Source organism: Panulirus ornatus, chromosome 19 (genome assembly GCF_036320965.1).
Source record: "Panulirus ornatus isolate Po-2019 chromosome 19, ASM3632096v1, whole genome shotgun sequence".
Classification (NCBI taxonomy): domain Eukaryota; kingdom Metazoa; phylum Arthropoda; class Malacostraca; order Decapoda; family Palinuridae; genus Panulirus; species Panulirus ornatus.
Window position 1 is genome coordinate 14,036,317 of NC_092242.1, and position 14,521 is coordinate 14,050,837.

At 43.6% G+C, this 14,521-nt stretch overlaps 1 protein-coding gene across 4 annotated transcripts; it reads left to right on the top strand.

Annotated features, from left to right (window-relative positions):
- Positions 1-3,042: 3,042 nt before the first annotated feature.
- LOC139755401 (uncharacterized) lies at positions 3,043-13,070 on the top strand. 4 transcript variants are annotated; one of them, XM_071673677.1, is made up of 8 exons: positions 3,106-3,210; positions 3,794-3,981; positions 4,113-4,246; positions 5,488-5,699; positions 6,852-6,962; positions 7,639-7,775; positions 9,728-9,832; positions 12,465-13,070. In XM_071673677.1, the coding sequence occupies exons 3-8, from the start codon at positions 4,140-4,142 to the stop codon at positions 12,534-12,536; spliced, it is 744 nt and encodes a 247-aa protein (XP_071529778.1). In that variant the 5' UTR covers positions 3,106-3,210; positions 3,794-3,981; positions 4,113-4,139; the 3' UTR covers positions 12,537-13,070. The 4 variants fall into 4 exon arrangements, with proteins under 4 accessions (XP_071529777.1, XP_071529776.1, XP_071529780.1 ...); XM_071673676.1 differs by lacking the exon at positions 3,794-3,981 and having other exon boundaries at positions 3,043-3,140; XM_071673675.1 differs by lacking the exon at positions 3,794-3,981 and having other exon boundaries at positions 3,070-3,210.
- The last annotated feature ends 1,451 nt before the right edge of the window (positions 13,071-14,521 follow it).

Consider the following 14,521-nt stretch of genomic DNA (forward strand, 5'->3'; position numbering starts at 1 on the left):
ATATATATATATATATATATATATATATATATATATATATCACGGCAGGGCGGATGAAGGTACCAATTATCGGTAAGAAATATATATGGGTTTTTCCTATCCACATTGAGCGAGATGAGGTAAATACAGTGAGTTACTGACCAGCATCTCCTACAAATAAATGAGAAAAGAATTATGTAGCGAGGAACCGGATTTCAATGTTCTTGTTTGGGAAAGTGAGAGGCGTCACGGGTTTATAAAAAAAAGAAAGGCCATGCATCACAAGTTCTCTGGAGTACCATGATACCTAGACATGGTGCAACGATAGTCACATGCATTGTTGAAGTGACTCAACCCAACCAAATGAAGATGATGAGAAGGCATACACAAATGTGACTAGTTCAGTCATCATACCAAGGAGAGGAAATGGCTAAAATCCGTCTCCTGTGAGAAGGATTTTTTGAGGGGAAGCTGACAATATTTCCTGTTTGTAGTCAAGGTCACCACAGTGGGAGGGATACTCGTGCGTGTCGGAATCGTCTTTAAATACATGGACAGGTTGATCCCTACTGCATTAAATTTCATCAGGCAAACTGGAGTACGTATCACTTATCCGGTCGTCTAACTCTGAAGGGATATAGCTGATCAGCTGAAGCCAAGCGACAGTCAACAACAATTGGACCTAAAGGATTTAAACTACAATAATGGGTTCGATACCACAAACTTACCAACCTCCACACCGTTCATGAACTTCAGTCTCCACACCGTTCATGAACTTCAGTCTCCACACCGTTCATGAGCTTCAGTCTCCTCGCCGTTCATTGAGCAATTCTTCGATATATATTAACAATGACCATCTAAAGAACAAGACATGGAACCAAGAATGAGAAGACTCAGAACAGATGCGAAATTTAACCCCTCCAGCAACAATACTGGAGACAATAGAACAGGCTAAATGAATTAATACAGGCAGCGAACATAAGAATGTCAAGGAAATTGTAGAAAATACACCAAAAGCTCCGGTCCTAAGAGCTCAAATTTCTTTCCACGTACACAGAAACAGGTAAACACAAATGGGTGTGTGTGTGTGTGTATTGATTCGCTAATACTAAACCTAACCCGTGCTCTTGTCAATGACAGCCTCTCCTCGGGGTGTGTTATCGGCAAAGGTTGTTCCTTGCTTACCTTCTACTACATGGTCGCTTTTTTTTCTTGGGGGGGGGGGGATGTGTATGTTGTGTATGACGTGTACGTACACACGTTATCACATACATATGAAATAGTTTATCTCGACAAAACTCGCGCCTTTTGTAAACTGCTGACTACCGATTCTGGGTCTTTTTAGACTCCTATATTCAGTAAGATGCAAAGAGGACAAATTCTATTTACTCTGATTTGACCAATATTTCGACTACAACGAAATCGGAGACTATAATACTGACTAACTATGTGAAATGTACCGAGATTCCGTTGAGAAAATTGTTGTTGTTCCCCCTTTAATAAACCAGAACTTACTGCATTACAGAAAATTGAGTAATACAGCGGTCACTTTTGTAATGTTGGTAACATTGACAACGCCTCGAGATTGTCGGGCGTATCAAACTTGCGATGTTCCATCTACATTCCAGAGTGAGGAAATGTATGAAGTCTTTAACAAAGTAATAATCAAATTCGTTTATTCTGCGGAAAGGAATTTTTTTATGGGTGTTCTCAAAATATTACAACCCGAATCCTTGTTCGTAACACCAGAGAGGTCACACTTTTTTATGGATTTGTTGGGAATTTTAGTAATACCTCTGGAATATATGATTTTCGCATGAATTCCATTTCAGTGTATAAATCAGAATTGGTGTTAATACATCACCTCTGACACTGATACAATTATCTTGATTGAGACAAAAAGTATCTCCATTTAAGACAAAGTCTGTCTATGAATTTCTCAAGATTCGGCTTAGCAGTTTTGATTCTATCCTGAAAGCGGTTACAAACATGATACTGAATCCATTTGTTGAAGTTACTGATAATCCCTTTTATCACGGCCGGGGGTACAGAGAGAGAGAGAGAGAGAGAGAGAGAGAGAGAGAGAGAGAGAGAGAGAGAGAGAGAGAGAGAGAGAGAGAGAGAGAGAGAAAGAGAGAGAGAGAGAATGTGTTAGATCAATCACTCGAGCTTAAGAAGATTACACAAGATCAACCAGATAACAGGTGAAGTGTGTGGGTCGTGGACCGCCCATCACTTATCCACACAGACGGGAGTCCGGCGCAGATGTACAGTACGCGAGAACAGAATCTGCCTCAAGACGCGATCTTGACCGTAGTTCAATATTGACTACCAGACGGACCGACTCTCTCTCTCTCTCTCTCTCTCTCTCTCTCTCTCTCTCTCTCTCACGAGGCCATCTCATTTACGCTACAATCATTTTTCATACCTGCTCACACTTTCCCGCGTTGCCGAGGTAGCGTTAGGGACCGAAGAAGAAATGGCCTCATTCGCTCACATCCATCCATTCTCCATCACCCAGCTTATCGACCAGTCCCTAGAGGAGAATGAACAGCTGCGTGACTGTGGACCGACCGCTGCGGCCAAGATTCGAACTTATGTGGGCACGACCCCGGGCGGCCGCTTGAACGAGTCTACAAGACGGGCCGGTACATTCTACGTCTGTGAAACAGTCTTGGTCTACGGAAGCCATGTCACATAAAATGATGTGTTCAGGAAACCTATGCCAATGTTTGTGTTTCTGGTGTACAGACGTGCATCTGCGTCCTTGTGCAGGAATGAAATCAACACATGAAGCACGTCGGTGCTGTTCACACCCAAACAGAACATGTTTACAAATGATATTACCAGTTGTGATTCAGGCGTCTCCAGGCGAGAAGGGGTACTGAGATCGTACCGTGGGGAAACAATGGTGACAATTTCCTAAAAGAATAACACCCTAAGTTTGCTTCTTCCTTTAAAGACTTCATGATATTCAAACCCTGAGTTGAGAACAGTTTCATTTCCCACTAGAGGGCAGCAGCACCCAGCCACCTGTGTTACTTAAGCACTCGATAACAAGGCTGTTATCTGGGTTCGACGAGCAGCGGGAGACAGCCCCACTATCACCGGCCTTAGAGATGCCTCCACAGCGCCTCCTCGTCAGTTAAGATCCTCGAGAGGTAAGCATCAGTGACACGCGCTCTACTACTACGGCACCTACCACCACCCGCTGCACCATCCCAAACACAGGTACTAATTCCTCGGTGGCTTACTGCTACAGAAGGGAGGAGGCTGCTGGGGTGTCCTATTGAGAAGGATCCTGGTGAGTCAGGCGTCCTAATGTGAGTAAATCGTCCCAGTAAGTCAGGCGTCCCAGTGAGAAGCTGAATGAAATGAGAGCTACGAATATTTATCAGCTTGGCGGAGTTAGTGTCAAAGTCGCTCTTTAAACCAGAGTAACTCAGTCAACTTAGCAATGGCAGCCACAGCAAAGCTCTAGATCTTTGATTTATTGACTGAAGAAGGTGAGGTTGACCTTAGGGTCAAGCTAGGAGGGCCAAGTGACCCTGGGATTAAGCTAGGAGGGTCAGGTGACCTTGGTGCTATCTATGCTGGGAAGTCCAAGTGACTTTAGGGCCACGCTAGGAGGGCTAGGCGATCTTAAGGCCAAGCTAAAAAGGTCAGGTGACCTCAGGGGCCAAGATATGAGGCCCAGATGAGATGGACTCGGAGACACACTATATATATATATATAGGCCAGGTTCTACGTGAAACATAAAAATGACCAAAGAAAATTAGAAAAAAAAAGGAAGAAGAATTATGATTTTTTCAGGGAGGTGGAAAACCTGCCTTTTAAAGAGGGGGCAGTTGCTAGCTGACGGGTAGAAACACATTAGAAATTAAAGAGTTTCAAAGCTTAGTGGTGTACGGAAAGAAAGTCATGGCAGCACCCCATCCTGGAGTTGTCAAACTTGGGTGACACGGCACTGAAAGCGACGTCGCACGTAACCAACCGATACGGTAAGTAATGAAAACGATCTGAGAAACTGGTAAGTGTATCATGAGACAATTTCAGCAGTGAAATGTAAATCCGACATCTGTATTATGTCACACGTGCTGAGGTGGCTGATGAGTATTGTTGACATCATCAGGTTCACGCTAAAGGACACGACGCCGCCATGTTCATCGTGGTAGCGGCTATTTTCATCCTGATCTTCACCATGTTCAAGACAGTCATGGAGGAGATGGAGCGACGGGACGCCATGCTGCGCAACGCCACCCTCAGGCAAGTGTCAGAGAAACCCCTCTTCATACGTCCTGAACGACCCTGTGTTGTGGCCGACACGTTAGAGTAAACTCGTGAGCACGACCGACGGTGCGACTCTCTATCGAGAGGGCACGACTCTTGAATCACGATGTTCCGCCGTTTGAACACGATGGTGCGAAAACCTTAAAGAGATGATGGCCTGACCGACTGACCAACCCATAAGGCCAAGCTATCTCTCTCGAAGGTAACATTATCGTGTTCACGAGACCAAAGTACTTTAATACTGGCAAAGGAGCATGACTCTCTGGTAGCCTACCACAATACAGTCGTGTGATAGATCGAGACTACCATCTACTGCTGGATTAAGACGGGGTGAGGAGGATAACATGATCATGATAGGTTTGGTCGACGACGACCCCCTGGCTCTTCCTGTACGAGGGAAAGCTAAACTCCCGTGGTATATGAGGAGGACGTCCTTGTTGTGGTTGCTATGGATCAGCACAGTCCTTTGTTGGTTGGCAGATCATGTCAGCCAGGTATGCCAGGTGGTTAAACACGGACGAAAGCGGTAAACTAGGACGACCCTCTGGTGGATACAAGGACCAAAGCGGTGGAGGTGATGGTCGTAATCAACTGATATAATGTTATCTCTCTAAGAATAACTCATTGTGGTAACATGAAACATTAATGCTATTTTGGCTATCTTTTTTATTTTACACTTCACGCCCCAGAGAATTTACGAGATTTCCTTTACATACAGTCCACAGATCTATTTTCTTTGGACGCAATCTCTGAAACGAGTGACGCGCGAGAGAAATGAGGATGAAAATCGTTCGAATCATCTCAAATACCATCGGAAATAAAGATATCGTTCACGAAAGAAATGTCTGTGGGGCGGAAACTGCAAAAAAAAAAAAAAAAAAACCCTATTTTGCCCTACAGGAACTTTATATGACATCAATCCTGATCACTTTTTTTCTCTATCCAGTACATTAATATTCTTTAATTTACTCTATGTTTGTTCCCGTACGCTGTTGATCATTTCAAGTCGCCCACAACCCCAGCGAAAATGCATCCTTCATTCCCTGTTTAACGAACAGTCTCCCTCTCTCTCTCTCTTAACCCTGTAGAAGGGCGTACGTTTTCTCAAACTATCCCCTACGGCGGGATTAAGCCCCACATTGTCCTGTAGTCTCGATGCATTCACTCCATGCAATAAGTGATGCCTCCTATGTAACTACGTTTACTCCACCCCACAGTAGCAACGCCACCTTGTTCCTGTCCAGCGACTTCGACGACGCGTGGCTGACGGTCAGGGTGCTGGAGAACGTGACGGCCGCCGAGAATATGACGGCTGGCGACACTCAGAAGACCCTCCTGAAGGCCAAGATCGAACCCGAGTGGTCCCTCATCCGCGGTACTTTCAAGCACGTTAAGGACGAGAACTTCGAGAACTTCCTTGTGATGGCAGGTAAAGGTGCCTCTGGTATAAACTGGGTCGGCCCAGAAAGACTGTCTCTTCGTGTTTGCGGTCAGAGTGATCTCCCACAGACTCCGGTTATCAAGGGCCTTTCCATCTAGATATAAATCTACTAGCGTTTTCTTCTCTCGCTATATAGTGCCTTCAGTACAGAAAACAAATAAACAAACAAAATTTTTTTTTTATCGAAACTGGTGATGCATCACTATACTTGTAGTAATATAAACTCACTGTATTCTCTCTCTCTCTCTCACCTTTATTCCCCTTGACTTTATACAGTGACACTATACATGCATTCCGTCAATCCTCAGGCACCTCACCATGATCCATACATACAGCGAAAATCCTAACTAACCAATCAACAACAAAGTCACCCACTTCCTTTAAGAAACTGAACAAAAATGCCATCCTGTCCAGCCACCTTTCCACATTTCGTCTTACTTAAGACTTTCACCACCTCTTCTCTCTTCATCAAACCACTCTCCATGACTCTCTCACATCTCATACCAACCCGACCTAAACACCCTACATATACCACCTTATCATCAAAGACATTCAACAGTCCTTCAAAAGACACTCCATCTCTTCCTCACTCTCAGTTATCACTTCCCCTTTTGTTCTCTTTACCGATGTTCCCATTTGTTCTCTTGTTTTTCGCACATTATTCACCTCCTTCCGAAACATATCTTATTTTCCCTAAAGTTTACTGATATTCACCCACTCCAACTATCATGTGTCCTCTCTTTCAACCTCTGCATCTTCCTCATGACCTCCCGCCGCTTTCTCTTATACATCTCCAATCATTCGCACTCCTTCATTGTAAGTACCGCCCAAATGCCTGTCTTTTCTCATTCACTAGAAACTTTACTTCTTGATCCCACCACTCACTACCCTTTCTAATTTGACCACCTTCCCCCTTTGGCATGCCACATGCATCTCACGCACGTGCCATCACTGCTTCTCTGATTACTTCCCATTCCTCACTCGTAATTGAATCTCTCATTAATTCAGTGACATCCTGTAATGACTGATGCCTTAACCATTTGTTTCTGGCTATACCAAGAACCATGATCCTTCACCTCAATGGATGACGTTAGTCAGAGTCCAAAAAAAACTATTAACTGATCCATGACGACCCGACAGGAGTACCGTACCTGGTGCGCAGCTTCATCGTGAGGACGACCCCCACCATCCACATCCAGTATGCGTACGAGGGCGACGACGACTACAACGACCTCGAGGACCACACGCTAGGTACCGTGCGTTCTCCACCTCAGCTGTACATACTTTGTGACTTGGCCAGAATGAGATTTTTGACAGCCATTTGAGCGTCTTTATTTCCACGTCAAACGGGTTAGGTCAAATCTAGTGTTAAACTGGTACTTCTTCATTTTCGTCTTTTTAAGGAACTTTTGTTTTAAATCTTATATGTGCAAGTCATCCATGCTCACTCCCGCCTGACGCTTATCTGATAAGTCTTCTGCCACAAGATCACCCTTCACGTTCTATCTGTCGAACTGGCCCGCCTTATCTTTAATTTCCTACTGTTACCCTGTTAACGTCTTCCACCGAGTGCATGGTACACCTGTGGACGCTTGGCGATAGGTTAGGAACAATGTCAACTCCCAAATGCCCGTCACACACACAATCCCGAAACTTCATACCTATTAATATGATAAACAAATTGAGTCGGCTTTCTTTTCCACTAACACCCATTCCTATACATTTTCTCGGATTATTTTTACAGCAAACCTTTATCAGACCAACTCTGGAATCTGCTTAGGTTCGCTCATAAGTACATGACATCTTGCTTGCTCTTCATTTCCCCTCACGACCTCCCCATCATCATGACCTGTGTGCGTGCGTGTGTCTCTCTTTCTCTCTCAGTGGATGTCATCACAGTTCACACCATTCTCCTGCCTCTTCACAGCTGAGGACTACGAGGTGGGCGAGGGTCGGGTGTTCCAGATGATCATCACCACAACCACTTGGATCAAGACCTCCGTGGAGAGGTTCAGGCCGGGCTTTACCTTCATGAAGTTTGACTACGACGGAACCCAGTCAACGGTGAGTGCATCAGGGACTTCGCCTGAATCCCCCCCTCCAAGCTGGGGTACCACCGCAGGGAGGGAGGGATTGGCACCTGCAACTCTCCATACCATGTCAGAGTTCGCGACAGTGTCACTTGCTAAGTGTAGGGCAACGACAGATCTCTAAATATTGTAATTCTAGGCTGGAGAACACAGTGATCTCTGTAATCAACGATCCACAGTCAAAGCATCCCAGAGCCATATAACAAGTGAGGAATGCAAGCGTAAAAGCTCCGTCGAATAATCATGCTCATTTCCAACCAAATTTTCTTCTTCATTTACTTCTTGCAGTCTTGTGCCGCCTTCAACGACATCAAAAAATATTAGAGTTCTTTACATGAAAATAATATCACAATACACTCCTAGTCTTAAACAATACCTAGTTTGTGTCGGGTACCGAACAGTCTAATATGTTACGAAAAACAGGAATATCCATCAACAGTTACGTAGGTACCTTGTGGAAGACTCCTGCCAATACTCGCCCTCAGCGCTCGCCTGCGGTGTGAGGCTGACACCAGCGGGCACCTCGTCAGGCTGAGAGCCAACGAAGGTGGTGTTTTGCTCATCGGTCAGGCTCGAGACCCGGACAATCACGTCACGTCGATCACCGACCTGTAAACATGTAAAACACGAATAAGGAATGCTCTAAAAACTGACGTAGTAATGCTAAAACTGAGTTGTATTCTGGTACAAAGAAGAAAACAGGAATTCAGGTGAAACTGTTTTGTGTACATAACGAGTATAAGGTTATGAGTGACTTTTCTTTTTTTTTTTATACATAAGAATCATATTTGTATATGAAATACAGAGGACATGAGTTATACGGGACATTTTGGTCAGTAATCAGTGATGAAGAGACTGCATAGCAACATCAGGAGAACGTGTTTATTAACGATTTTCTTAACATCCTAGATAACCATGGTCGGGGCATGTTTTGCCCGCGAAACGTCTGTTGGTCACAATATGAAAAACAAAAAAGAAACAATAAAGTTGAAGGTAACTCTTATCATAAAACACGGGAAGAGGAAATGTTGATAAGATCACATATCTAGGGTGTGTATCTTCAGTGGAGGGAGGCAGATATACGACTGAGATAACAAATTAATAACAAAATATATCAAAAAATGTTTGTCTTGGAAAAAGAAAACGACTAACATAGAATAAAGATATATAGTGAATAAGTGAGAGGCTTGTGTCCTATGAGAAAAAGATACACCTTGAGGTAGAAAAAAGAAATAAAGCCTGCTCTTGCTTCTTATATAATATACAGGACAGAAAGATGCAGTTTAAACATCAATAAACAAAAGTGGAATTCATGCAGTAGAAGTGAGACCTCTTGCAACAATAACATGGAAAACACGTTCAGCTAAAGCTAGAAAAGAACAAGCAAGACAAAAGAGAAAAAGTCTCCCATGCCGACGAATACAAAAGCTTCACATTTGAGATGGTGAGGAACAACTGAGGAGAGTTCATGAGAGTATACAGATAGACTGGAACGAGGAGGAGTGGTAGTTCTGCAGATGGGCGAACAGCCTACTCGAGAGCTGAAGTAAGACGTTTAAGTTAGGTACCAATACATCTAACGTTACCACGTCTCTCCCCGTCTGTATAATAAGCTTTGAGCACACGTCTGGCACCCGAGATGGAATCACTATCCAATCACATAGGCTCTCACGATACAGGCAGCCTCTACCCAGGAATTCACTCTGATATACTGTAAGTCTTACAATCTACTGACGAGGTAATCGGCTTAAATCACAATGTTTATACCCTGGTTTCTTTATCCTATCTTAGCGAGGTAGTAAGGTAGTATTGAGAACAGATGACACGAGTCTTCGAGGAAAAAACAAAAATCTCACTTCGTAAAACCTTCCGATACGCACACACACACACGACATGAACGCGCTCTAAAGCCTAGCCATCTTGCAGAACACGTACCGGTTCCTCTCGCCCACTGTCCTCGTCCACGAGAAGGAGAAGGAGCGCTACTCCACCAACATCGTCCGCAGCTTTGACCAAGATGGCTTCGTACTGGTAAGTGTTGAACACATCTATTTTGGTTTTCGTTGTAACTAAGTACAGACAAAAAATTAAAAAAAAACAACAATTTTTTCTTATGAGAGTCAGTACAAGGGGCTGACTGAATGATTTATTTTTGATTTATTTTATGTTCTAACCTAACGTGCAGGGAAGCAATCGCAATCACATCCAAGATCAGTGATCAAACTGATGAAAAGTGAATTACTCTCAAAACCCAGTGAGTACGACGGAGCATTCACAGAACTCTACGGTGCGATCTTTCAGGAGTACGGTACAACCCTTAAGCACGGCGGTACGATCGTTATGCACGACGATACGATCCTTGTGCACGACGGTACGATCCTTGTGCACGACGGTACGATCCTTGTGAGCGACGGTACGATCCTTGTGCGCGATGGTACGATCCTTGTGCGCGATGGTACGATCCTTGTGCACGACGGTACGACCCTTGTGCACGACGATACGATCCTTGTGCGCGACGGTACGATCCTTGTGCACGACGGTACGATCCTTGTGAACGACGGTACGATCCTTGTGCGCGATGGTACGATCCTTGTGCACGACGGTACGATCCTTGTGCACGACGGTACGATCTTTGTGCGCGACGGTACGATCCTTGTGAGCGATGGTACGATCCTTTTGCACGACGGTACGATCCTTGTGAACGACGGTACGATCCTTGTGCATGACGGTACGATCCTTGTGCACGACGATACGATCCTTGTGCGCGACGGTACGATCCTTGTGAACGACGATACGACTCTTGTGAACGACGGTACGATCCTTGTGCACGACGGTACAACCCTTAAGCACGACGGTACGATCCTTGCGCACGGCGGTACGACCTTTGTGCACGACGGTACGATCCTTGTGCACGACGGTACGACCTTTGTGCACGACGGTACGATCCTTGTGCACGATGGTACGACCCTTGTGCACGACGGTACGACCCTTGTGCACGACGGAACGACCCTTGCGCACGACGGTACGACCTTTGTGCACGACAGTACGATCCTTGTGCACGACAGTATGATCCTTGTGCGCGATGGTACGACCCCTGTGCACGACGATACGACACTTGTGCACGACGGTACGACCCTTGTCCGCGACGGCACGATCCTTGTGCACGACGGCGCGACCCCTGTGCCCGACGGTATAACTTTTGGGTAAAATGGCCAGACCTTAGACCAGCCCTTTAAGAACCAGGTCTAATGCCAGGCCATCATACTTTTAAACGGTCGTACCGTCATGCTTAACGCTGTAAATATACATGGCGTCTTACAAGCAAGACTCTTTCATCAAAAGCTGCCTTTTTGAAAAAAAAAAAATCGTTCGTAACGTTTGGTATGTTACATTTGAATATCATTTCTCATACGATGGTGACAATATGAAATAAAAAAATATATAAAGATGAAGGTGACTCTTATCATAAAACACGGGAAGAGGAAGAGGAGAGGAGGGGGAGGTATGCTATTTCGTGTGTGGCGGGGGTGGCGATGGAAATGGATGAAGGCAGCAAGTATGATATGTACATGTGTATATATGTATATGTCTGTGTATGAATATGTATGTATACGTTGAAATGTATAAGTAGGTATATGTGCTTGTGTGGGCGTCTATGTATATACATGTGTATGTGGGTGCGTTGGGCCATTCTCTCGTCTGTTTCCTGGCGCTTACCTCGCAAACGCGGGAGACAGCGAATAAGTATGATAGAATAAAATTGTGGCTGAGTCAAGTGTTGGCCACACTGCGGGGACAGTCGTGTCAAGTGTTGGCCACACTGCGGGGACAGTGGTGTCAAGAATGACACCACTGTGTCAGATCTCTCTGTCAACGGCATCACAGATCTCTCGTCTGTAATCTCAAGATGCCAAAAACATGTGAACGACAGATATGCGGTGATTGAAGATAATCAGATGTTCGATGAGTGTTTCTTGATTAAACGCGGACGATGTGAGGTCTCTCTGATATGTAACTTGGATTTAAGATCCCTGTGATGTCTAACTTGGATTTACGGATGTGACTCGTACAGAAGGCCTAGTCATAACATGTTCAGGCGCAATCCATTACTGCCTCCAGGATATTTTACCAATACGAATATCAAGGTCATCCACTACGAGAGGAAGCACCAGCACATTATACAAGGAAGTGTACGAAATCTTGACTCTCGTCTTAAAGCCAAGCAACGCTGAAGAAATTACGGTGGACATATACACACACGGGAAGCATATTAATAAACTCACGAGGGGAAGGGATCATTTTGAACCGTTCAGTACATACCCTTAAGAGGTAAAAGGCTACCTGCTGAAGCTTTCTAATTCGACTGCGTCAGTCTCAGCAACTCCTTAAAGGAAGGCTTGAGGAAGAGATTAGATCAAGAAAGGAAAAAAAAAATCAACACATGCAGTGAATCGACACCATTAGTAACTTGCTTGAATGAAAATGTTAAAGAGTTACTTCCTTCTTTTCCATGTCACAACAGTTGTATAAACACACACACACACACACACACACACGCATACACACACACACACACACACACACAAAAGTATTGAAATTACATGTTAGGATGTGTAAAAGTATTTCAACGTGGTCTAAGACGCCTCCATATTCTTCCCTGCAGACGATCATCGACAAGAAGACGGGCGTGTGGGCCAAGCGGTACTACAAGAGGGAGGGTGAGGTGAGGGCGTGACACTCCTACCAACATGGGGAAAGAGCCTGAGGTCTTCGCTTGGATGAATCCTGCGCGCGCACTTTACATCCGTCAAAAATGAAAACAGAAATGAGACTGGGTATCTAACCATACCCAAGGGTCGCACTGTCATGCTCAGGGGATAACGAATATTCGCTGAGAGCCAGGCTAGAGACTAGTATAGTGAAGCGACCCACAGGACGCCATAATCTCGATAAAGTGCTCAAACATTATAGCCTCGCATGACCAAAGCCTTGACATTCTGGGGTCATCAGTATTCTGTGTTATGGTTTGTGGTGAAGCTCCATGTTTTGAAGAAAGAAAAAAAAAACCAAATATACATTGTTTGTTATTAGTGTTCACACAAGGTCTTACGTTTCACGCAAAACAACTTTATCCAATCAAATATTCAAGCCTTTAAAAGTATAAGTACAATGAAAGCTATGTCGATTAGTTATCATAAGAACTAGAACAGATTGTTAATTTTAGATGTATTCTATAAGAAATAAAATTCTACACATCCAAAAGATGTATTACCCATAACCAGTTTTGAGCTACAACATCCTGATAAAGATCCGTGATGAAGACTGACTGGCTGGCTCTTCAACTTTCATGAAAAGGTTGCAAAAAAAATCTACCGTGGAACTGATTCCCACAAAAACAAAATTCCACTTGCATAAGGAGAAGGATAAAATTCAGTAATATCTGAAATGTATGGAGCCAACCTAGAGAGATTATGTTTTTCTTTCTTTTTTTTCTTTTTGAGGGAGGAAGTAGGACGTTAAGCTGGTGAGGGGGGGAAAAACAACTGCAGTTTTACCCCTGTACTGAGATTCCTTTCCATACTTTCAGGACGAGCATCTTTGAAAAAAAAAAAAATAAGACAAGTCTGAGTATTCAGCAAAGCTGTGGGACCAACTTATAGGACGAATCCCACGAAGATCAGACAACAAATAAACAAATATATATATATATATATATATATATATATATATATATATATATATATATATATATATATATATATATATATATATATATATATATACGAATAAAGTGCATATGAACGCACACCTTCATTACGACCATCAACGACAACTTATAGCTACTAATCTAATAACCCTCAACAACTTCCGATGTTAAGAATATTTCTAAACCTACACACACACACACACACACACACACACACACTAAATGTTCGGCCTGTGACGTCCTCACGGGATGGTTGGTTATATAGGCTTCAAGCCTATCAAATGCCAAGGCCAGTAAGGTCATCAAATGAGAAGCCATTGATTACGCCCGGGTCTACTTACAAGTCGCTTCAAACCATCATTCAGAGAACATGAAGAAAACAATTCAGACTCGGCTGACCTAAGCTGGGCTATAAATATTCAGGGGAGGTTTATTCCTCCTGTTAATAATGTAAAGACCAAATCTAAATTTAGTCAACAAAGCTCCTTGCATACCCTGCAACATTATATATCTGACCGTTGTAAAATTTGTGGATTAAGAGTTGATTCTTACCAACCATTACAAGAAATGTTCTACGTCGGATGCTTGAGAAAGTAACATACCTTTGCTTACCGTAAATAGTTCAATAGTTATTTTAGATACGAAATTCAGTCATTGTTGTTCTACTTCTATAAACTTCACATTTCTGAGTAATCTATTCAGTGTTGGCTAACTCATGTTGACACTTTTCTCACTACGTATCCAATATGTATTTCAATGAATGAGGCTCAGTCCCAGTTCCTTTTGTGCGCTCTTTTATCTTCTTTTGCGCCACCGTCTACAGGATGGGTAGGAGTGCACAATACATTCGTCACTTTTGCGGCAAAAATCTATCACATCCACCAACCAAAAAAATCTTTAATAACTTCTTTAGTTATCAAAGTTGATAACGCACCTGGGGGTAAACATGATATTACGAATAAATAAGATTACCGAAGCACAGTTAATCAGAAACACCGCGATTCTTCATACAA